The sequence below is a fragment of the Myxocyprinus asiaticus genome, chromosome 1 (assembly GCF_019703515.2).
Source record: "Myxocyprinus asiaticus isolate MX2 ecotype Aquarium Trade chromosome 1, UBuf_Myxa_2, whole genome shotgun sequence".
NCBI lineage: Eukaryota > Metazoa > Chordata > Actinopteri > Cypriniformes > Catostomidae > Myxocyprinus > Myxocyprinus asiaticus.
The window spans coordinates 8,446,409-8,471,746 of record NC_059344.1 but is presented as its reverse complement, the minus strand read 5'-3'; the positions used below and the strand labels follow the sequence as shown (position 1 = coordinate 8,471,746).

General features: G+C 37.8%; 1 protein-coding gene and 1 long non-coding RNA gene across 5 annotated transcripts in view; one reads left to right on the top strand and one right to left on the bottom strand.

Annotated features, from left to right (window-relative positions):
- The window catches only part of LOC127449150 (uncharacterized), a 230,751-nt gene that overhangs the window by 133,064 nt on the left and 72,349 nt on the right, over positions 1-25,338 (bottom strand). The window lies entirely within an intron of this gene.
- Positions 1-25,338, top strand: part of lrrk1 (leucine-rich repeat kinase 1) — a 238,663-nt gene that overhangs the window by 167,766 nt on the left and 45,559 nt on the right. For all 4 annotated transcript variants that reach the window (XM_051711490.1, XM_051711481.1, XM_051711498.1 and 1 more), the window contains 2 exons: positions 18,625-18,819; positions 23,159-23,310. In XM_051711490.1, the coding sequence (XP_051567450.1) occupies positions 18,625-18,819; positions 23,159-23,310 (347 nt within the window). The remainder of the gene's footprint in view (positions 1-18,624; positions 18,820-23,158; positions 23,311-25,338) is intronic.

Below are 25,338 nucleotides of genomic sequence, written 5' to 3'. Positions count from 1 at the left end.
TAGGCTGTTGATTTAAATGTGAATGGATGCAAGAAATGGAGTATTACAAATGTGGATACACTCATTTCAATTAAACTATAATTTAATAAATATGTATTAATGTAAGAATTGCACTGTTATTTTATATTTGTTTTAAAATGTTAAATTCTTTCAGAAATTAAGACAACACACGCAGCGATTTACGTTTTATAATGAATTTGGCCATGGCCACTGATCTAGAGTCAGCTTTCCCTTCCCGCTAGTAATTAAAGTTTGTAGGCTATATGAGGTGGGGGAACTGAGACAGTTTATTGGCCAGGGGAAGGCTAAGCCTCGCCTAGCCTTGCACATGTTCCACCTATGACTGATTTCTTTCAGCCCTTTGTAAAATGTTCCTGAGATGGCAGCTGGACCTTATATGAACTTGTAGAGCCTTGCCACTTGAATAAAACCAATATAAAACTAGCATAAAATGGCAATTCCTTTCAATTTGAAAAGTATATCAAAAACTAAAAAGGAAATAATAATAATTTTTTTTAAAAAAATTGTCTTACCTTAAATTGTGTCCAAATGACATGTTTCTGTCGATCCTGCTGGATGTCCGTTATTTCAGTCACCGGCCGCATCTCTCTAAAGTCTTTCTAGCTAGTCAGTCCACTGTCGGCCTTCTTCGGAATGCTACCGGGAGGCTGTTTCCAGTCATGACAGTGCAGCTCCTATCTACTTGAATGGGGGAACACCGAAATCTCAAAAATGGTTGGTCAAGATTACGATCAAAGAACATTTTTTAAATCAGCAGTAAAATCTGCCAAAACTGGTATCATAAATTTAGCTTCTTTACATCATATTATGCTAATAAACGCAATTTCCCCAGCTAGTATAGCTAATGCGCATGCGCGCTCTGTTGAGTTGATTGACAGGCAATGTCTGTATCTAAAAGGTGATTGTCTCTTTTACCTGTAAATCGGGACTTCCTTTCTACATCTGCTGACTGTTGGGCACTAGAGCTCCTTGGTTGGGTGTTCCAATTTCTCATTTGAATAGGAGTGGCCCATCTCTGCTAAATAGTCTCTGGTCTCTCATCGTGGATAACGCATGTGCACATGTGTTGTGTGCTACGTTCAGGAGCGGGTTTGGCTATTAGCAATAATTAATAATTATCAAAGATAATTATTAATTATTAAAATCAACAGAACATTGATTAGAATCAATGTTAGCTTTTTAATCCTTTAAATCAACAATCAAAGATAACCATCAACTATCAAATTCAATAGAATATTAATTATTATCAAAGATAATCATTAATTATTAAAATCAGTGGAACATTGATTAGAATTAACACTAGCTTACTGATTCTTCAAATCAACAATCATCAAAGATAATTATCAATTATCAAAATCAACAGAATATTAATAAGGATTAATATCACCAGGGCACCACCCTGGAATCAGGGACTAATAACCAGACAGTATAACAGTCTCAATATAGGATTGTTCTCTTAGGAAGGTCGACGTCCGGAGAACATCGACATTCAAAAGGGAAAAAATGAAGGCTTGAATCCGAGCACTGACATCCCCTGCCATACACAACAGTCCAATGTGGTTGGACTACAACACTGCAAATCCCATTCGTGATAACAGTACATTACATTAATACCTTGAGTATTATTAGCAGCAACGAGCGGACTCGGCGGTCCGTAAACTGTAAAAGCAATAACCTTGATACAGAAGAATAACACACTGTAATAATCTATCTCTGCCCAGCTGTAAACCTCTTACTTGAATCACGTGAGGACACAAGTAGAATGTGTGTTCTTCCGTCGTTTGACTCCGACTCAGTTCCTCGAAGCTCGGGTGATGACGGGAGGCCGTTTCCTCGCTCTATCGGTGGGCAGTACGGCTGCTGATTCTCGGCGGGCTGGCGGAGAAATCAACAAAGTCGACTTGGTTGAAAAGGGAAGAGAAATCTTTCTTCACTTCTGCAGCCAAACGGATGAAGATGCGAATGCTTGGCGGTCTCCTTCGGATCCGTTAGCATGTTTGTTGGAACACGGAGAAATCTCAACTTGTCCAGCGAGATGGAGATTGTATGGCCACTGTTTCAAGTCAGATGTTACTTCCTTGTGCAACGATGCTACACCTGAGAGCAGCAGAGCTATGTCTAGGCACGGCACGCAGTGTCGCTGGAAGCAACGCCCAGAAAGAGGTTTTTCTACTCCAGATGACATCATGGTTGAGGGGTGTTCTGTGCCAATAGGAGTTGAGAGTTTGATCCTTTGGAATTTCACACATAGGTGTAAAGTGAGCAAGGCTTCATGGGATTTTTAGTCTGTTTTGGACTCCCTTTGTTTGATTTTGGCACGGTTGTTATCAGTAATTAAATGTTTTTTTATTAAATCATACAATAACAAGATGCAAAACATATATAAATAAAAGCAACATTTAAACCCCACAACCCCCCCTCCCTAACCCCGCCCCCTCCAAAAAACTACCCTGTGGTCAAACATAAATAAATATAAACAAAAACAAACAGACACACACACACACACACACACACACACACACACACACACACACACATATATATATATATATATATATATATATATATAATATAAAATATAAAATATATACACATACATACACACATACATACATACACACACATACACACACATAATAATCATACTAACTATATTACACTACTCTCTCCTCACCCCACACGACGAGCTCCTCACCCCACAAACAAATCCAAGCCACCCCATCTTCCCGATGACACCTCCTCATAAGCCGCCACCCTCCCCACCTCCATGCACCACTCCGGATATGGGGGCACACCAGCTGACCGCCAACCTCTCAAAATAACCTGCCTGGAAATCATCACACAGGTCAGAACCCAATTCTCTATATGACTATCCCCCACATCAATGACCGCCCCATCGCCCAGAACACAAAGTCTGGGGCAAAACGAAACCCGAGTGCCTACCACGTCAGACACAAAATTCTGAACCTTCAACCAGAATTTCTGGATCTCAGCACACCACAAAAAAACATGGGCCATGTCTCCATCCTCTGATTGGCATTGCCAGCAGGTGGGTGTGTCTTTAAGACCAAGCCTATACAATCTAGAGCAGGTCCAATAGAATCTATGCAAAATTTTGAACTGCATCTCTAGATGCAGACTTAACATTTTTAAGAATCCTAGCCCACACTCCCTCCTCCAATACCAAGTTGAAGTCTTTCTCCCATACTCTCTTAAGAGAGGATAAAGCTCTGTCCCCCAAACTCTGAATTAACAGGGAGTAATATACTGATGCCTCATGACCTTTTCCAAAACCAGAAATCACCTCTCCTAGAGTATCTGCTGCTTTAGGGGGTGTGTGCTACTCCCAAAGACAGTACAAAGCAGGTGGCGCAGTTGTAAATACCTATAAAACTGAGATCTGTGGATCCCAAAATGTTGAACCAGATTATCAAACGATTTCAACACTCCACTCTCATATGATCACTGAGTGTAGTAACCTCCCTCCCAGTCCACTCCAACTAGCAGAAAAGGGACTTAACGATACACAATCTTGTGTTCTGCCATATGCTTGAGGCAACATTTAAATAAATGTCAGATTTAAACATTCTGGACACTTTTGTCCATACCGAGTGTACATGCGAAATAACAGGGTGTGACTTAACTTTTCCGGTTAGTATAATAGAGAGGCTTTGCAATGGCAAAATAGGGGCAAGAACTTCCTGTTCAGTACCCAACCAGGGAGGGTCTCTCTCAGGTGGAAGAGACAAATAAGCCAAATGTCTGAGACTGAATGCATAGTAATAAAACAAAATCTTGGGTAGGCCTAGCCCACCTTTGTCAATCGGCCTATGTAATTTATTGAAATGCAATCTGGGATGCTTACCATTCCAAAGGAAGGACTTCATTATGCTATCAAATTGCTTGAAATAAGAGAGGGGGACATCTACAGGGAGAGACTGTAGCAGGTAGTTAAATTTTGGAATACAATTCATTTTAATAACATTAACCTTCCCAATCATAGATAAATGTAATGAAGCCCACCTGCCCACATCGTACGAAAACCTTTTTATTAAAGGGTCAGAATTAACTATAACTAAATCAGACATAAGTATCCCCAAATACTTAATGCCCTGTTTGGGCCACTGGAAGGCACCCTGCTGGAAAGCCGTTACTGGACAGTATGCTGTCAGAGCTAAAGCTTCGGATTTAGACCAGCTGACTTTGTATCCTGAGAGCTTGGAAAAAGAGTTAATAATTCTGTGGAGGCAAGGCATAGATCTAGCAGGGTCAGAGACAAATAATAAAATATCATCTGCATAAAGTAAAAGCTTATGCCCCACACCTCCCGCCAGCACCCCTGGAAAATCATCCTCCTTTCTTATCGCAGTTGCTAATGGTTCCAGGGCAAGACAGAACAATAATGGGGAAAGAGGGCAACCCTGCCGGGTGCCCCTCTCCAGAGTAAAATAATCTGAAATTAATCCATTTGTTTGTACCGCTGCTACAGGGTGTCTATAAAGTAACTTAATTCATCCAATAAACGTATTCCCGAACCCGTCCATTTCCAAAATCTTAAAAAGATAATCCCATTCTACCATATCAAACAAATTTTCGGCGTCAAGTGAGATGGCAGCGACCGGAGTCTGATCATTCGCTACTGACCACATGATGTTGATGAAACGCCTAATGTTATCAGAAGAGCTACGGCCCCGAATAAACCCCACCTGATCTATATGTATAAGAGATGTCATAACTTAATTGGTTAGCCAAAATGTTTACATCTAGCTGGATCAGGGAAATTGGATGGTAACTCTTACACTCTTTGATCTTTGTACTTTTTAAGAATCAGACTGATCCGGGCTTTGTCATGGTTGGCGGAAGTTTTCCATTCTTTAATGATTCCGTATAAATTTCTAACAAAAGTGGAGCCAGTTCTGTAGCATAAGATCTAAAAAATTCAGCAGCAAAACCATCTGGCCTCTGAGCCCTCGTCAAGCTCCTCCAAAGTTATCTCAGAATCAAGAGAATTTTTTTGCTCAGTTGTCAATTTAGGGAGTTCTAATGGTTCCACAAATTTTCTAAAATCTTCATCAGTAGACGAAGACGTGGAACTATAGAGATCAAGATAGAACTCTTTGAAAGCATTATTAATATCAATGGCTGAGGTAAATACTTCACCACCAGCATATTTCACTGAGGGAATGGAAGAAAAAGACTCTCTCTGCTTTATATATCTAGCCAAAAGCTTCCCTGCTTTGTCCCCTGACTCAAAGTATGACTGTCTTGCCCTGAACAACCAAAACTCCACTTTCCATGACAAAATAGTATTATATCTGTATTTCAAATGGGTCAATTCTCTGAGGACATTCGGCGCTTCAGCTCTGCCTCGGCACTTTTAATATTCTTTTCCAACTCCACAAGTTCTCGTGCTTTGGATTTTTTGATGAATGAGGCATACTGTATGATCCGACCCCTAAGAACAGCCTAAAGTGCCTCCCAGTCCACGCCCACAGAGGCTACTGAGGACCAGTTGGTCTCCATATAAACATTGATTTCAGTCCTTAACATTTGTTGGAAATCAGTATTTTGCAAAAGGGATACATTATATATGATTTCTTTTTCTCCGTATGTGGCAACATCTCTAAACTCACCAGGGCGTGATCTGAGACTAAGATGTTTCAAATTGAGCAATCCACAACAGATGAAATGAGGGACTTAGATATACAGGTGCATCTCAATAAATTAGAATGTCGTGGAAAAGTCCATTTATTTCAGTAATTCAACTCAAATTGTGAAACTCGTGTATTAAATAAATTCAATGCACACAGACTGAAGTAGTTTAAGTCTTTGGTTCTTTTAATTGTGATGATTTTGGCTCACATTTAACAAAAACCCACCAATTCACTATCTCAACAAATTAGAATATGGTGACATGCCAATCAGCTAATCAACTCAAAACACCTGCAAAGGTTTCCTGAGCCTTCAAAATGGTCTCTCAGTTTGGTTCACTAGGCTACACAATCATGTGGAAGACTGCTGATCTGACAGTTGTCCAGAAGACAATCATTGACACCCTTCACAAGGAGGGTAAGCCACAAACATTCATTGCCAAAGAAGCTGGCTGTTCACAGAGTGCTGTATCCAAGCATGTTAACAAAGTTGAGTGGAAGGAAAAAGTGTGGAAGAAAAAGATGCACAACCAACCGAGAGAACCGCAGCCTTATGAGGATTGTCAAGCAAAATCGATTCAAGAATATGGGTGAACTTCACAAGGAATGGACTGAGGCTGGGTTCAAGGCATCAAGAGCCACCACACACAGACGTGTCAAGGAATTTGGCTACAGTTGTCGTATTCCTCTTGTTAAGACACTCCTGAACCACAGACAACATCAGAGGCATCTTACCTGGGCTAAGGAGAAGAAGAACTGGACTGTTGCCCAGTGGTCCAAAGTCCTCTTTTCAGATGAGAGCAAGTTTTGTATTTCATTTGGAAACCAAGGTCCTAGAGTCTGGAGGAAGGGTGGAGAAGCTCATAGCCCAAGTTGCTTGAAGTCCAGTGTTAAGTTTCCACAGTCTGTGATGATTTGGGGTGCCATGTCATCTGCTGGTGTTGGTCCATTGTGTTTTTTGAAAACCAAAGTCACTGCACCCGTTTACCAAGAAATTTTGGAGCACTTCATGCTTCCTTCTGCTGACCAGCTTTTTAAAGATGCTGATTTCATTTTCCAGCAGGATTTGGCACCTGCCCACACTGCCAAAAGCTCCAAAAGTTGGTTAAATGACCATGGTGTTGGTGTGCTTGACTGGCCAGCAAACTCACCAGACCTGAACCCCATAGAGAATCTATGGGGTATTGTCAAGAGGAAAATGAGAAACAAGAGACCAAAAAATGCAGATGAGCTGAAGGCCACTGTCAAAGAAACCTGGGCTTCCATACCATCTCAGCAGTGCCACAAACTGATCACCTCCATGCCACGCCGAATTGAGGCAGTAATTAAAGCAAAAGGAGCCCCTACCAAGTATTGAGTACATATACAGTAAATGAACATACTTTCCAGAAGGCCAACAGTTCACTAAAAATGTTTTTTTTATTGGTCTTATGATGTATTCTAATTTGTTGAGATGGTGAATTGGTGGGTTTTTGTAAAATGTGAGACAAGATCATCACAATTAAAAGAACCAAAGACTTAAACTACTTCAGTCTGTGTGCATTGAATTTATTTAATACACGAGTTTCACAATTTGAGTTGAATTTCTGAAATAAATGAACTTTTCCACGACATTCTAATTTATTGAGATGCACCTGTGTATATATATATATATATATATATATATATATATATATATATATATATATATATATATATATAAACTCTTCTAGAATAGATCTTATGGACTGATAAAAAAAATTAAATAAAAAAAATTATAGTCCCTACCAGATGGGTTCAAAAGTCACCAGATATCTGCAAGACCAGGATTTTTACACATTCTGTGAAGCATCAATGTTGCACTAGTGGGTTTACACACTTTTGCTTCACTATGATCAAGGACTGAATCCATCAATAAAGTAAAGTCTCCTCCCAATATTATATCATGAGGGGTGCCAGCGGCTTGCAGCATCCCTTCAAGATCTATAAAAAAAGCCCTGATCATCAGCGTTAGGTGCATAAATATTAGCCAAAATCAGACTTTGCCCTTGAATTTCTCCTAAAACAACAATGACTCTTGCTAATTTATCTTTACTCTGTTTAAGACATTTGAATTGTAAATGTTTATTTATCAGTATAATGACCCCCCTACTCTTACTTGTGCCTGCACTAAAGAAAACATGTCCATCCCATATCTTCCCAAATTTTTCAGCTTCCTGCGGGGAAAGATGCGTTTCTTGATGAAACACTTTATCATATTTCTTATGCTTAAGAAGAGAAATAACCTTTCTTCTTTTTATGGGATGCCCCAACCCATTGACATTCCATGTGGAGAGAGATAACCTACTCATAATAACATTTGACATATTGATATAATTAAAATAAAGAAAAATAAAACAAAATTGTGTGTCAAAAACAAGATTATATAGACCACATTCCCCATTAGTGCAACAATCAAACCCCGAACTTCCCCCTGAACAAAACAAACAGAAAAAAGAAAAACATTTGCATTAACCCCACGCACGACAGCGCCAACTGGCGTCAATCCCTCTAAACTCAAAGAGTCCATGTACACATGCGAGAGCCCCCGCAACAACTTTGCCATCGGATTGCTCAAGTCCGGTGCCTCTGCACAATTTTTGTGAGGCAAAATTACATAACAGAAAATACTTTGTAAAACAGACCCCAGCCAACAGGCAGAATAAACACAAAAAACATGTAGATTCATTCACAGAACTGTCTTCAAGGTCTTTTCCTCCACAAAACAACTTCCGGCTGATATAAAGCTGTTCAGTTTCCTCGGACAGACAAACAATTGTTCAGTGAGCCGGCTGTTATGAGTGCAGCAGATGACGAAATCATTCTAATGTCCCTTAAAAATACTCCACAAAAACAAACTCCAGCCAACAGGAGGCATAAGCACAAAGAATGAACAGATTCATCCACAACACTGTCCCGAAGCAGTGTTATTCCACAAAACAAGCTCCAGCCACTAGGCGGAACCAGCATGAAAACAAACAAAATAGGCATCCCGGTTCCTCGGATGATCAAGTGTGTATTGAGCGAGTCAAATTCACTCAGAGACTGCGTAAAAAAATTAATAAAAATACACCACGACTTACTCAGTCCATCAACTTTATAAAAGACGTCCTTTATGTGAGCATGTAGATATTATGCGGTCATCCAAAGTGTCCATTCTCAATCTGGCCGGGAACTTCAGTGTAAAAGCGATCTTCCGTCAATGCAAAAGTTTCTTGAAGGAGTCATGCCACAAAACAAACTCCAGCCGCTAGGCGAAGCCAACGCAAAAAGAAACAAAAATGGTGCCCAGCTTCCTCAGAAAATCGAGTCACTGAACAGATCAAAAGGATTTATGAAGGAGAGTGCCAGTTTTGGACATGCAAGTACTTTGCTGCCGTCCTTGGTGTCTATTCTCAGTTTGGCCGGGAACATAAGTGCAAAAGCGATCTTCCGTTGATGTAAGAGTTTCTTACATTCCTTGAACCGATCGCGTTTCTCTCTTGTCGAATTTGCAAAGTCAGTGAACAAGAAAATATTGTGATTCTTCCAAGAAAGTTTTCCTTTGCTCCTCGCCTGGTGCAACACGAGATCTTTATCGGATGATCTCAAAAATTTGGCCAGAATTGATTGGGGCCTGTCTCCCTCAGCAGATCTGCGAGCTGGGACTCGCTCGCTCGATTTCCAGTTTATGGCCTGTTATGTCGAGAAGACTCGGGAAGAGCTCGTCAAGGAATTTCACCATATCTCTGCCTTCTTCATGCTCAGGAATTCCAACAATTTGTATGTTATTCCTTCGGTTCATATTTTCGAAATATTCAAGTTTTTCCAAAATGTGTTCCAAGTCTGTTTTGGACGCGGGTGTATTAGCGGATAATTCCCTTTCGGAATTTACCTTCATCAGCATCACCGAGATGTTGGACAGTTGATGCTGGATTTCATCTCCCAACGTGCCGTCCAAATCGAGTCCCTGGCTCACAGTCCTGTCAGAGGCCTCAGCTTGAACACGTAAGTGTCTTTTAATGTCTCCAGAGTCTGAGGATTTTGACTTCTTTGCCATGTTTACCTCAAAGAGTAAATATGTAACTGGGTGTATCGAATCTCACTGGATTATAACATGAAAATACTTTTTTTTTTAAAACTAGCAAAGTGCACAGAGCTCGCAATCACACGTCTGCTTCTCGCATGGCGTCACGTCCCACCCCTGTGGTTGTTATCAGTAAGGTTTTATGACTGTGAGTGTAGGCCTCAGTAAGGATTTACGACTGTGTGTTGGCCTGCCTTTGTATTATATCTGAATACATGAGGCCCAACAGCATATGTACGTGAATTAAATTTATTTTAATAGATTTTAATGAGGCTTTTGTATGTGGTAGTTTTTAATTAAATTATAAGAGAACATGTTGTGCAATTTTTTATTTTAATTAAGGAAATGTACTGCTTCTAATTTAAGAAATATTTTACTGTTAATTATTAAGTAAATCTATCTAAAATAATTAGGTAAATTGATTATCTAATTTCCTTGGGTACATTTTTACCAGTGTGCAGGAATAGTAATTAACACCCCCCAAAATATTTTTTTCAGTGTAGCCTAAGTGTTGGATTCATCTATTTATGTGGATTATTATTATTGCACTATTGCTGTGCTTCCTGAAATCACTCCTGATATGTAGGTCTATATATGGAACTAACAAACCCATTTTCTTTACTTTACAAGCACATGATGAATTCAGAATAGTACTAATAAAGGACTTTCAAGAAAACAATAACAAGCTATTTCTTGTTCACGTCACATATATATTTCTCTGCTGTGTGGAGGCTGCACAGGTTTGTTTTTGAGCTGTGCTTAGAAAAGCTTTTTTTTATTGATTTTCAGACATCAAAACATTTTAAAAAGAATCATAACCCTTACAAAAAAATGTTCACGATTTTACAGTAGTAACAGTAACCTGTGCACTGTACACTACTGGTCAAAAGTTTAGGGTCACTTACTCATTCTTTATTATTATAATTTTTCACATTTAAGGATAATAGTAAGGTCATCAAAACTATGGAAGAACAGAAATGGAACTATAGGGATTGTGTTGTGACTAAAAAAATTCCAAAATAATTCAAAACTATGTTTTCTCTGTACTCTTGGCATTTTCTCAACCAGCTTCTTGAGGTATCACCATGGGATGCTTTTTAAACAGTATTGAAGGAGTTCCCATCAATACTGGGCACTTATTATCTGCTTTACTTTATTATTCGGTCATCCATTTAAAAAACTAAATTTTTTTTTTTTTTTTTTTTTTTTAGAGAATTTTAGTTTTGTAATGAAATAAATTAGCACAATTATATTTTTGTCTACAAAAATAATTTCAAACATTTAAGCATACGCCCTCAAATCAAAAGGATTTTAAGATCATGAGAAACATTTCAGTGAAGTGACCCCAAACTTTTGAACGGCAGTGTATATCTAAGGTCATGTAAGGGCTTTAGGACCTCCAAGACCAGTGGACAAATTATGAATAAAGTTTTCCTCCTTTGTAATAGCCAGTGTTCTGTTAGAATGATGTTTAATATTAGGAAATAAACTGGATTATAAATATAATGGGCTCATATTAATAAATATGCTCATCAACTTTTAAAAGGGGGGAGAGAACTTTTGTTTTTGACATCAGCAACAAAAATAATGTCACATTTATACTTGAAAACCATGAAAAAACTATGCAAGTTAAAAGAAAATGTGACCCATGCATGCAGGATCCATTATATTCGGGTTTTGTGCTTTTGCACTTGATGTCCAGTGGGAAATCTGGGTCCCAAAGCAAAACCAGTTGAACCACTAGAACCACTGATCTAAAGAACTTATTGTGGCTGGGAGTGACAGCGTGTCACACAGTTCTGGGAGCATTATGTTTGTGCATTCATTTAGTCTTATGTCTTTGCTGTGCAGATATCTAAGATACTTTTTAAAAGTGCCAATAAACCTGCTCTTCTGGACATTTCAAGTTTGTATTCGATTATTTGTGTTGATAATTTTCACCTAGGCGATGACATCCACTTGTCTCACCACCTGTAGATTATTAGTAATTAAATCTCCGCCTCTATATCCTGTGATTGCTGCGTCTTTGCTTATGGTGATTTACTCCCCCGACTTCTCGTGAGGTGGCTTTTGGAGTTGTTGCATTATAAATCAGTTTCTTTTATGGGATGTTTGACCATATGCTGCTGGAACACAATATGGAAAATGAGAATGTGAGCTAAATGGGCACACCATCCTGGTAGCATATAGTCAGAAGCAACCCAAATTATAATACGATTATTAAGATCAAACCATTTGCTTTGCACACTCTATGCCGGCTTTGGATTTTCACCTGAATTTCATGATCTCATATTGTCGAGCTTTGATTGTGATGAAGTTCCAACGTAAATAAGTCTGCACAACTTTACTTTTGTTAAACGTTCCATCAATATATGCATTATTTTATTCGTCCAGAAATTATAACATTACTTACAACAAGATTAACATTACCAGTTGTTCACAGATCATAACAAAAGGACAGGCATTGCCTACGTTGCAATATTTAAGAGACGCAATGTTCTCCGAGCTTCCCCTCATTTAACTGACCAAGGGATAACAGAACCTTCCTTTAACTCGGCACGGTGCCGTGGTTGAAGCTGACGCATCGCTCCAAAGAGTTAACTGATTTGGGCAACTTTAACAGGAGTCATCCCTTTAAACACAGCACTGAAAACTGAGCGAGAGGTGTCGCAACAGTCAAAGACATCTATCTAGCACATGTTTACATGGGCCAACAAATTAAAAAAGCACAATATCAATAGCTGCATCGATATTCCCGGTAGTTAATGTCATCAAAAAACCAGAAAGAACTCCCGTTGTCACGCTTCACTACGAATGCCATATGAAACATCTGAGGTAAAATTGTGGGATCACACGTATTAGTAGACTCTCAAACATTATATACAGTGTTTCTTTCCTTGATTAAGATTAGCAAAACATTCCTTTTGTATTTTACAACAATAAAAATAAACAGATTAAGTACCACAGCTGTCATCTGTACACCTTAAGCATATGATTTCATGCTGATAGTGGCACCTTGTGGCCGAGGCTGGTACCGCATGCTAATTGTTAGCTAGCAAGCAAAAAGAAGACACCTAAAAAAAATAAAAAAATCAGTGCGGTTCAGGGCTTCCATAGAAAAAAACACTGTTGCAGAAACCTTCTGGATGATACTGTAAAATTTATGCACATCTATTTTGAGTGTCAGCAACACAAATTGGATCTCGTACAATTGGTACCGCATCTGTTTTCAAAATAGTGTAGCTTACTGGTAACAAGCTTCCAAAAGTAGAGGTGTAACTTGACAAAATGGAACACTTTTTTTTTTTTTTTTCATTATTTTGCACACGCAGCTTTACACCCTAGTTAGCTGACACAATAACCAAACTCCCTATCCTAAAATGTCCTCTCTCTCTCATATGTGGGGAAGTTTGATTCAGGGTGCTTCTCATTTCCTAAATTGTGCATCCTCGTTTCCTCACTCCTCCGTCCTCGAGGTCCGATCGAAATCCGCCATCATCAAGGATGTATCAGTTCTCTAAATGCACCGCGAGGACGGAGGAAGCTTATTAAGGACGCTTGAGCGATGAAACACTGGAGCATCCTATGCAGAAGACTTTTTGGTCGAAGCATCTGATGCACGTATAAATTCTCCTCCCCCTTGACATCAACAACAGTTTTAATTCATGTTTCACCTTTGCAGTTTAAATAAACCTTAATTGTCACATACTTCAACAGTGTGTCTTGAATGATTTGGATTTATTATGAATATATTAGCAAATAAAGTTTCAATAACAAAGGCAAGTACGCCGGGGTACTCCAGCTGCGTAAAAATACGCTCTGAAGTGACACCCGAGTGAGCAAGGACATTTCATTTTACAAACATGTCTTGCTTCAATTCCTCTGTCTTCGTTTCCTTCCATCCTTTCCTCATTTCCTAAGAGGGTGGAGTTAGGAAGCGAGGAAAGGAAACGAGGACGCACAATTTCATAAATGAGAAGCACCCTCAGTGTTTCTGCACAATGGCCACCTTTGGCCCTGTGGAGGCTTAGTTAATATACTCTCTTAAAACACATTTCCCACAATTTTATATGTTATTTAATTGGTCTACTAACAATGTCCAACAGTGGACAAATGTGTATCACATTAGAATTTTGTTTTGTTTTTTCTAAGTCTACCAATGTACTTTCCAAAACATCTCATGTATATTGTTTTATTACATCCAGCCCCAGTCTAGGGTTGGGGAGGAGTAACAAAAATATTTGGGGTTCCCTTCTCCTGTCCCAGCACTCAAAAATAAATCAACTATAAAAAAATAAAAAATAATTTTAATTAGTCAAAGACACAGAAAATGCAAGTATCAAAGAGGGGAGAGGGCAAGACCAAAACAACAAACAAAAGTAAAATTACTTGAGGGAAACAAAACTAACCTGACTAACAAAAAAAATGCAAATTACATATATTTACCTCACTAGCTAAAACACAGGAGAAAATACAAAATTAAATTAAATGGCACCCACCTCACGACTACATTGGTACAGGTAGTAAAAACATGCATCAAACATTCACACCAACCCAGGCTTGTTTTTGTTTTGTTTTTTGTCTTTTTTTTTAGATATGCAACCAATAACCTACAAACAAGGAAGTATTAAATAATGCCTAAACTAAAACTCTGCTAACTAAATTCATAGTTAGACTCATTCATAGACTCGATACATGTGTTAACGGACTATGATAATGGCCTGCTCGGACAACACATTATTTTCTAGAGCTGGCAGAAAATACTCAAAACAGACACAAGCAGCCTATCTATCAACCACAAATAATATAATATTGAGCAGCAGCTGTCGGAGTCGCATTGGAGTGACATCACCAACCCTCTTCGAATGATTGGCTAGAGTAGGAGCTGTCGATCAAGAATTAGTGGACCAATAGGGATGCAAAACGCCCCCTGATTTACATGAAACTCTACTCACAAGTTTTGGAAAACCAAGCGCAGAACTTGGAAACAAAAGCAAAGAAAAATACAGCGCAAGCATACAAAAAAATTAAAATATGAGCAAAATTGTCAGATAGCACAAAAAAAAAAACTAATATAACCAAGGAAAACATGATTTTGTTTGCAATTCTGATGACTTTGCTTTAATTTTTCCGTTGTTTTTTTGTTTTTGTTTTTTTGCAGCATATTTTAAATGTGTTTATCTATTTTTGATTCACGCTTGTTATTTTTTGATCTGCGCTAATTATTTTGATCTGTGCTTTTTATTTATTTTTGCGCTTATTCTTTTTTTATCTGCGCTTATTATTTTTTGATTCATGCTTATTATTTTAATTCATGCTTATTATTTTTGGATCTGTGACTGCATTACTTTTGACGGGATTTTGGTCCCATACTGGTTCCCTAAAACTCCATTTAAAATAAGTGTTCAGAAAAAGATTTTAAAGTCCAGACATTTTCAGAGACGAACATTTTGGTGTACAGCATCTTCGAAATTCAGTGGAAACAAAGTTTTCAAAGCTTTAATTCAACCGATCTAAGAATGTAATGGCTGGTAAATACCCCAAGCGCATTTTAGTGTTTCTCCTCACAGGTCTGTAGCAGACATTTAACCACAGATCAGCTTGAACTGCACATCACAGAAGGACAAAGGAGACAATTCCCCCCACCCCCTCTCTCCACTTTCATATTAAAAAATTAATGGTTGCTAACTGGACATCAAGGCAGTTAAAGAACTAATTATAAACTAAACTAATTATATCCTGTATATACATTATGACAAAGGAAGTGAAGAACAACAATACTGTTGTTAGTGACCTACCAAATCTGTTGTAGTTATCTTCTCTTTTCTATTGTAGCAATATCCACAGGTCTGCATGTCATCCAATGAAATTTTCAGCTCTGGCTCTAATGAAATTGTGTTGGCCCAACTCATTTTTAATTGCCAGTTGCAGTGATGTAATAATATGCATTTAAAAAGTACACAATAATACATTCAGAGGTTTTTTTTATTTTATTTTTTTATGTTGGTTACACTCCTAAAAATTTAATTTGGGTTAACTCAATTTTAACAAATAGTTTGTTTCATTTAAGTTTCATTGTAACATGCATTAAAGACACACAATTGAACATTCAGATATTTTTATTTATTTATTTAATTAAATTTTTTGATTTGCTAAACACAATAATTAAATCGCCAACCTTATAAATTTGACTATATCCAACAACTTATTTATTTTTATTTTTTTAATGATTTAATTATGTCAATTAACTGGCCGTATTATTTTTTTAAGAGTACAACTACTGGGTGATTCTTGGGCCCCAGAAAGAATCTGCAAATGTTGTTTTGCACATTTTTTGTGAGAAATCTTTGGAATGAATTTAAAAATTGTGAAATCTATTAAACAGATCTGAGAGTTCTACAATCTTATTGGTAGCTGAAAGCATGATCAGATGTGCCAGTATATTTAATAAACTCATAGAAGGCAGAGGATGTGTGGAATTTTGCAACTGATGTGTGCTCCAATTCTGTAGAAATATGCAGTGCTTTTGGCAGATATTTGTTTTTGTCATTACATAATTTTAAGTGAAAATTTGTTTTCCAGTATACTGGACACTATTATTTGGAATATTACGCAGAGCACATTCCATGTTAATAGAATTACAATAGCACTAACAATAACAATTTGTAAGCTGCTCCAGAAAATAATTGTTGTTCATTTGTAGTAACTCTTACACTTTAATGTACAGTATGACTAATAAGGATATTAAACAATTTTTCTGATAAACCTGTTGTCTAGTTCATTAACATTTTAAATTTTTTTAGTAATCACAAATGACTAGACAGTCATGGGAATTAATTTATTAAAAGTGGCGGGAACCCTGATTATGCTATTGCACAATTAGGCTAAGCCCCAGATGTAATTGATGTCTACTGACACCCCTGTATTTAACCACTAGGCTACATGAATCCCCCTAAAACAAACAAATAGAATCATTCAGTGCCAATCCTTCTGCCTTTTTCAGTGACCTAGAAGTATTTTAAATTTAGGACACAGTCTCCTAAGAGGCGCAGAGCATTGTAATTAATCTATGATTTAATACTTGTCTTTGCAATTCAGGTATACTGTAAGAGCCTTTTAAAATACAAGATATTTGTGCCTCCACTGGATTCAAGATTGAATCTTGCCATATTGCCATATTTGTGTCTCAAGTCTCAATAGACCATCTGTCTCAAACTACAAATTTCCTGATATTTCAAATGCCTGATCTGTGATGTTATTTCTAGCCACTGTTAGCAAACTGTGTATACTTGCTTGTTCTTTTGTGTTGGCAAAGTTGAAGTTTATAAAAATATGGTCCAAGATTGACATGGCTATTTTGTCAAAGATCGCTTCCATTTATAGAACTGACCTAGAATTGTTTAATACAAATACACCCCATTGTCCAGAGCACCTCAGATAAACTGCTAGAATGTGTGATGTGTACGCTCTGTCAGGAATCATAGCTTCATTCTTCCTTTTGTCCTTTGCTGTTCCCTCCCTTCTGCCTTCTCCCATCTTAACAAAAAAAATTTTTTCCTGGCAAACTGATAAAAACCTGCAGAGACTGGCTCTCAAAAGATGCATTGCAGTCAGGCAATCTGATTGGAACTTGTAATTTTCAAAAATGCTTATCAGTTTTGTTTTCAATTTGCATCAGTGTTTAGTGACCACTGACTCACTGTCAGCAAGATGGCACAAAGTTATGAAGTAGGATACGGTTCGATATACGATATGAGGTTCACGATTCGAAATAATCTCGATTCGATATGATTACACTGAAATGGCAAAGTATGACTGAAAATAGTTTTTTTTTTTTTTTTTAATGTTTGAGCAAAATGCACATTTTAATTTAATATCAAAATAAAGTTCTTTAATACACAATATAAATGCTCAAAGTTTAAATAATAAGAGTTGCTCATTTACCTTTCTCTATAATAAAAGATCACAAACAAATAAACCTTCAAAAATAATGGGCTACGTTCAGGCTGATCAGGTGTAGATCAAGCAATAGAACTGAACAGAACCTGTCCTGAAAAAGAATGTGAAGGTGTATATTTGTTTTTAAAATATTTGTTTGTCATAATTATTATAATCACATTATAACTTTTGAAAAATATAAACATTCTACATTCTATCAATTAATATTACATTATGAATATATATGATATGAGGTGTTAGTGTTTGAAATAATGTGTACAATTTATGAGTAATAACATTGAGTTTACAGTCATTTCTATAACAAGCGCTGGTACTGTCACTTTAAGAGTTCAACGTACATTTCACAGATGTTCTGGTTCATTTATTAACGAGAGAGAAGTCTCGGTTTTTAGCACATCCATGCTATTTGTGATTAAAATGTATATTTCTTTTTACTTTTTTATCTGACTGTAAAGAACAGAGAGGATATTAAAAGACACATTATTTAATGAAAGTGGAAACCATGTATCTCATCTTTGATGGACACACATTACATGGAAGAAATGGTCTGTTTTAATCTCAAGCACTTTTCAACAAAACAAGGCAATTTTCCAGGTATTCCAGTGCAAAAAATAAAATATCCAGTGCTCATAATGACCTTGTGCGAACGCTGTAAACAGTTAGGAAAAAAGCAAGGTAGGGGTCAAATCAAGCGATAGAGAGATTATGTTTGACGGGTCATTTCATTTATGATCACGTGGACAGAAAACAATGTTGCAAATTTTGCCTCGATATGGTTCTTAATTTTTTCGTTTGCAATATATAGAAATTAGATATATCATCCCATCCCTATTATTAAGTACTCTATATTTAACAAAATTACTGTGGGTTTCTTTTAATTACTTAAATTCTCTGTCTTCTCTCTTTCAGGTGGATATGTTCTCATTTGGCATGGTTCTGTATGAGCTGTTGTCTGGCCGCAGACCATGTATGGGTCAGCACCAGCTGCAGATCGCAAAGAAACTGTCTAAAGGACTGCGGCCTGCGCTGGGCAGCCCAGAGGAAGTTCAGTTCCACTGTCTGCAAGCTCTCATGCAGGAGTGCTGGGACACCAAACCAGAGAAAGTACAACACAATCCAATTTTTTTCTTAAAGGGGCATTCACACTGACATTGCTGAGGTCAACAAGAGGCTGTTCTGCTGGTTGCTTGTAGGCATTCCTATTCAACTGCTGTATCCAACTGTATCAGGAGACAGTGTTGTAGTACTCGAGTCCAGGACTCGGACTTGCGTCTGACTCGAGTCGTGATATTGATGACTCGTCTAGGACTTGAACACTAATGATTTGGACTTGGACTTGGACTCGAGCATTGAGTGCATTCTGACTTGGAGGAGAGGACTCCTTACAACCGTTAACTTTTGCGTTCTGCCTTTTTATGGCTTAAGATCACATGCATGTCATGCCATGTACCATTTGCGCAAGCGCGAATCTCTGCGCTCGCACGCGGATTTCCTTTGCTTTCACTCAAAACTGGAAGCGCACTCTCAAATCTCCCTGCTCTCGTTCAGAGAGTGCGTGTGCCACTCAAAACGTCATGTGTACTCACAAATCTATTATAATGCGAAATAACTCTGCCTCTGTTTATTCATACAATTATTCTGCCTCTGTACACATGGTATATCGAGAGAGAATACTGGAGTTTGAGGAATCAGCTCACCATTTGGTCGGTGGTGCATAATACATGGTTAAAGTTGTACTGTAAGAATGACATTCTGATGCTCACTGACAATGTAAGAGACATGAGCGAATCAAATGACCGAAACTGTTAACAAAGAACACGCTGTGACTCAAGTCCTCTCAAAACAATCATCTCAGTTGAAAACGTACCTGCACAAGTTTGTCTAGAACACATAAAGGATTTTTCAGAATCTATGTGGTGGCACATATGTAGAAAATTTGTTTATCACAAATGTAGGCCAAAACAGTTAAGTAATCCCATTGTTAAAAGGACAAACATCCGTCCATGAAAAATCATGTGAATTGCTCCAATGGCTGAATTATAATGTTTTTTGTTATAAAAAATTTTTTTATCCCTTTTTCTCCCCAATTTGTAATGCCCAGTTCCCACTACTTAGTAGGTCCTCGTGGTGGCGTGGTTACTCAATCGAGGTGGCGGAGGACAAGTCCCAGTTGCCTCCGCTTCCAAGACCGTCAATCCGCACATCTTATCACATGGCTCGTTGTGCATGACACCATGGAGACTCCCAGCATGTGGAGGCTCATGCTACTCTCCGCGATCCATGCACAACTTTCCACGCGCCCCATTGAGAGCGAGAACCACTTATTGTGACAATGAGAAGGTTACCCCATGTGACTCTACCCTCCCTAGCAACCGGGCCAATTTGGTTGCTTAGGAGACCTGGCTGGAGTCACTCAGCACACCCTGGATTCGAACTCGCGACTCCAGGGGTGGTAGTCAGTGTCAATACTCGCTGAGCTACCCAGGCCCCAGAATTATAATGAATTTTGATAATATAACACTAAAAGAAAACTTCAAATAAATGGCAAGAAGACACTTGTTTACAGTGAAAGTAATTTTTCTGACATCTCATTTTTTATTTCCTTGATTAATGTATAGGCCTAGTTACAACACAGATAAATAGATAGATAGATAGAGTTGGAGTCATTTAATTTACAGACAGATTGTTTCACTTTTAACTGACTATATCACAGTTTCAGTGGGTCAGAAGTTTACATACACTAAGTTAACTGTGCCTTTAAGCAGCTTGGAAAATTCCAGAAAATAATGTCAAGCCTTTAGGCAACTAGCCAATTAGCTTCTGATACACTAATTGGAGTCAATTGGAGGTGTACCTGTGGATGTATTGTAAGGCCTACCTTCAAACTCAGTGCCTCTTTGCTTGACATCATGGGAAAATCAAAAGAAATCAGCCAAGACCTCAGAAAAACAATTGTGGACCTCCACAAGTCTGGTTCATCCTTGGGAGCAATTTCCAAATGGCTGAAGGTACCACGTTAATCTGTAAAAACAATATAACGCAAGTATAAACACCATGGGACCACGCAGCCATCATACCGCTCAGGAAGGAGACGCATTCTGTCTCCTAGAGATAAACGTAGTTTGGTGCGAAAAGTGCAAATCAATCCCAGAACAACAGAAAAGTACCGTGTGAAGATGTTGGAGGAAACGGGTAGACAAGTATCTATATCCACAGTAAAACAAGTCCTATATCGACATAATCTGAAAGGCTGCTCAGCAAGGAAGAAGTCACTGCTCCAAAACCGCCATAAAAAAACCAGACTGCAGTTTGCAAGTGCACATGGGGACAAAGATCTTACTTTTTGGAGAAATGTCTTCTGGTCTGATGAAACAAAAATTTAACTTTGGCCACAATGACCATTGTTATGCTTTGCTGCAAGAGGAACTGGTGCATTTCACAAAATACATGGCATCATGAGGAAGGAAAATGATGTGGCTATATTGAAGCAACATCTCAAGACATCAGCTAGGAAGTTAAAGCTCGGTCGCAAATGGGTCTTCCAAATGGACAATGACCCCAAGCATACCTCCAAAGTTGTGGCAAAATGGCTTAAGGACAACAATGTCAAGGTACTGGAGTGGCCATCACAAAACCCTGACCTCAATCCAATAGAAAATTTGTGGGCAGAACTGAAAAAGTGTGTGCAAGCAAGGAGGCCTACAAACCTGACTCAGTTGCACCAGTTCTGTCTGGAGGAAGGGCCAAACTTCCAACAACATATTGTGAGAAGTTTGTGGAAGGCTACCCAAAATGTTTGACCCAAGTTAAACAATTTAAAGGCAATGCTACCAAATACTAACAAAGTGTATGTAAACTTCTGACCCACTGGGAATGTGATGAAAGAAAGAAATAAAAGCTGAAATAAATAATTCTCTCTACTATTATTCTGACATTTCACATTTTTAAAATAAAGTAGTGATCCTAACTGACCTAAGACAGGGAATGTTTTCTATGATTAAATGTCAGGAATTGTGAAAAACTGAGTTTAAAGGTGTATGTAAACTTCAACTGTAGATAGATTGTCTTGAATAATTCTAAGAAACAGTTAGTACTAAAATAAGAACAAAGAAACAAATGAAGAAAACTGTGCTTAAAGTTTCTAAAAGCAATATCAAACATTCAAGTAACTATAAGAAAAAAAACCTACAGAGATGGTATTGTGTATGTAGCGTGTATGGTTTCTTGTGCAATACATTTGAAAGGCTGAATGTGTGTGTGTGTGTTTGTGTGTGTGTGTGTGTGTGCCAATAAAATGGCAAATGGCAACAGAACTGATTTTTTTGCTTATTTTATGACATAGACAAGGACTCGTAACTCAGACTTGTATGCAGTTATTGGCGACTCGACTTGGACTCGTGTCGGACGCAATATTAGTGACTTGGACTCGGACTTGAGCAGTGAGGACTCGAAATCTAGTGACTTGACTACAACACTGTCAGAAGATCACATGATGAAAATCTGCACTCCCCTTTATAGTCGCAGTACATCGCTGTGCATTTGCACAAGGTTGAACTCAGCAATTTGCTGTCAGGGTAAACGTCCCATATTATGTTAATCGTACAAATTACATAGAATACTACATAGAAAACTACAGTTACACAGAAGTACAAAGAAAAATACTTGGTTATTTAGCAAGTGGCAATGTCATTAAATTAGTTTGCAGTTGCTCTTTTATCCAAAGCTACTTTCAGTATGCTTACTACAGAGACAGTACTCCCAAAATACCTTGGGTTAAGTGCCTTGTGTCAAGTAAACATTTATGTATTTACTGTTTTAATACACATTCTTGAACTTACTCTGCATGATTCATTGGTGCACATTATTTAAAAGAAAAAGTTTGTCTTTAACTTGCTCCACCTTTGAAACAACTTTCCATTATGGTTGATGTCACTAATTGTTCTTACCTATTCATCCTCTCCATGGTGGATAAAAGCACTGCCCTAATTTTGTATTTATTTATTTATTTTTTCGTTTAATATCTTGTACAGAAGTAAAATGAGTTGTGAACTGCATTTCATGTTGTCTCTAGGGGCACAATAGTGATAGTTCAAGCATTGCCCCTTGCAGGGTTTAAACCAGCAGATTACTAACCTGGACCTTTAACCACTAGGCTACACCACCATTTCAAAGTTGTTGCTCTATCAGATATGTGCCACTGATCCATCATGTGCACAAATATTATCAGTGCTAAACTGATAATATTTTCAGTGCTAAGCCCTAAAATAACTTCATGTTTTCTCATTTTTATTTTAATAGAATATAATAATGGTTATTGTTATCTTGGTGGAAATTAAAATAACTTAACATAGCAACACAAAAATAGTCATATAGGTATATTTGTACTGGCAAATATTGTGAAATATAATTTTTTTAATAATTTCCTCTCCCCTGTTGGATTTAGCGTCCTCTGGCTGCTCCTCTCATGAGACAGATGCAGGAGCCCAGTTTTGCTTGTCTCAGATACCTGCTGGCCTGCCAGGAACACAGTCAACTCTTTCTTTCCCCAATGCAAGGCCACAGCGCTGTGTTCTGGGATGGAGACAGAGACGACAGGTACGTTTGTGAAAGTTTTGGGGAATTGCAGGATATGAAATTAACAACCACAAACAGCCAAATATTTGTGTTTTTTGTGCAGATGCATGTAATTTTGTCAAATCTATTAGTCACTGTTACCGCTGCTCGCCGGCAACCCGTAAAACATCTCAGATTGCCTTTGACAAGTTTCTCAGAAACAACTACTCTAGCTTAAGTAACACATAAAGGTGTATTGGTGTATAAATACAGAGTATTGTTCACTTGTTATGTGCATTTGTAAACACAGCACTCCAGCTTCACTTTATGTTGACATTTAGGTAATTCCACTGGTAAATCTGGCCATTCATTGGCCACTGTTGCTGAAAAAGTTGATTTCCCACACTTAAAAAACATGCCTTTTTTGCATGTGGCTTTTCTTGTCAATTTGTGCTTTCTTAAATTGTACTGTGTGTGTGCTTGTATCATGAAAGTTTGTGCGTTTTTGATTGCGCAGGTCTGCATACTGTATGTTTACAATTATGTCTGTGGCTCTGTTGCAAAACATGTTGTCTACTGCCTACAAACAGTAGGCAGTTGCCTTCTCTACATAGGCAGCAACTTCGTGCCTCAAACTGTACAAATAGCGCTCTTCATGTGAAGCACAATGGAGACTCGACTTGGGATTTAATGAAGGTATATGCCATATTCAATTTACTGGTAATTAGAATGAAAACAAGGCTGTTATGCATAAGGCACTCAGTCTATTCAATATGTTGTATCATTGAATCAAATATAAGAGAAGGTCTGCACTCTGAAAATGTATTTAGAAAAATTGTCTTGTTGTTTAGCAGCTGGGGATTCCCTGACTATAGACATTTTCAGAGTGCAGACCTTCTCTTATTTTTGAGACAGTTCCTTGGCCTTTGCATCTGAACTTGGTGGGACAGTGCATTGACTACGGTTGTATCATAGTATACCTTGGTGTTGATTATTCAGCTAATGCAACATTGAGAATACACCTTTTCAAAAAAAAAAAAAAACATTTCTAGTGGACAAAAAAATTCCAGTCACATTTCTCTCACTTTATCCGACATCTTGGATGATTTTTTTTTCTCTCGTTGCTATGCATTATGGTATATCCTTCTTTAGAAAGGATCTGTGTGATGTTGCCTTAGAATTTGGCCAAAAGAAGGTATCTTAAAAGCTTTTGGAACAGACTTTGTGTCAGGATCATGTCTATGATGTCTCCTAATGCTTGCATAGGCATGGTTAAATAGCCAATCTTATAGTGCTTTGAGTGTAAGAACAGCACATTATAAATAAAAAGTATTATTATTATTATTATTATAGGCAGCTCACTAGGTTTCGGAACAGACCATCTGTGTTGGTGTCTTTAAGTTTTGGTTAAGTTTCTCAACACTGTACCCATTGATGCTTACTGGAAAATGATTACCTGTTGCCTGCCCTTCTGAAAAAAAAAAATGCTGACCAGCACAGCTTTAATAACTCCTATATTTTTTATTAGTGACTCTTGAAAACACAGTTTCTCCAACCTGATTTACTGTATTAATGTGTTGTCAAGTATTTCTTGACTACATATTTCAAATGTATCATAAGGCAGGAAAATTGGAATGTCAAGTTGAAGCCATGGCCTGATGTTTACTGCATATGCTCTGACATGGTGTTAACATAATGGATGTGCAATGTTTTTAAGGATTACTTAAAAAAATAATTTCTTGTCATCTCTCTACTGTAACATAGTGAGTGGTCTTGCTGTCTTCTGTCTACATATCCAGCTTTTCGATAGTACTGAATTAATTTATAATCAACATTTTTATCTCTTCATCTGCAATCATGGATAGATTTTTTCATTGAGCTCATTGCAGTGTATTATGGGATTGCATTCTGTGCAAAGGTTTCCATGTTGCCATGGTATTTGTCTGAAAGAAGTTGTCTTAGAAGGCAGCACAATTATGCTGCCTACCTTTTTGAACATCCTACACAATAGCAGTGCATCTATAATGCCTCAAAATGATGCTTATATAGGCAGCTCACTAGGTTCTTGAA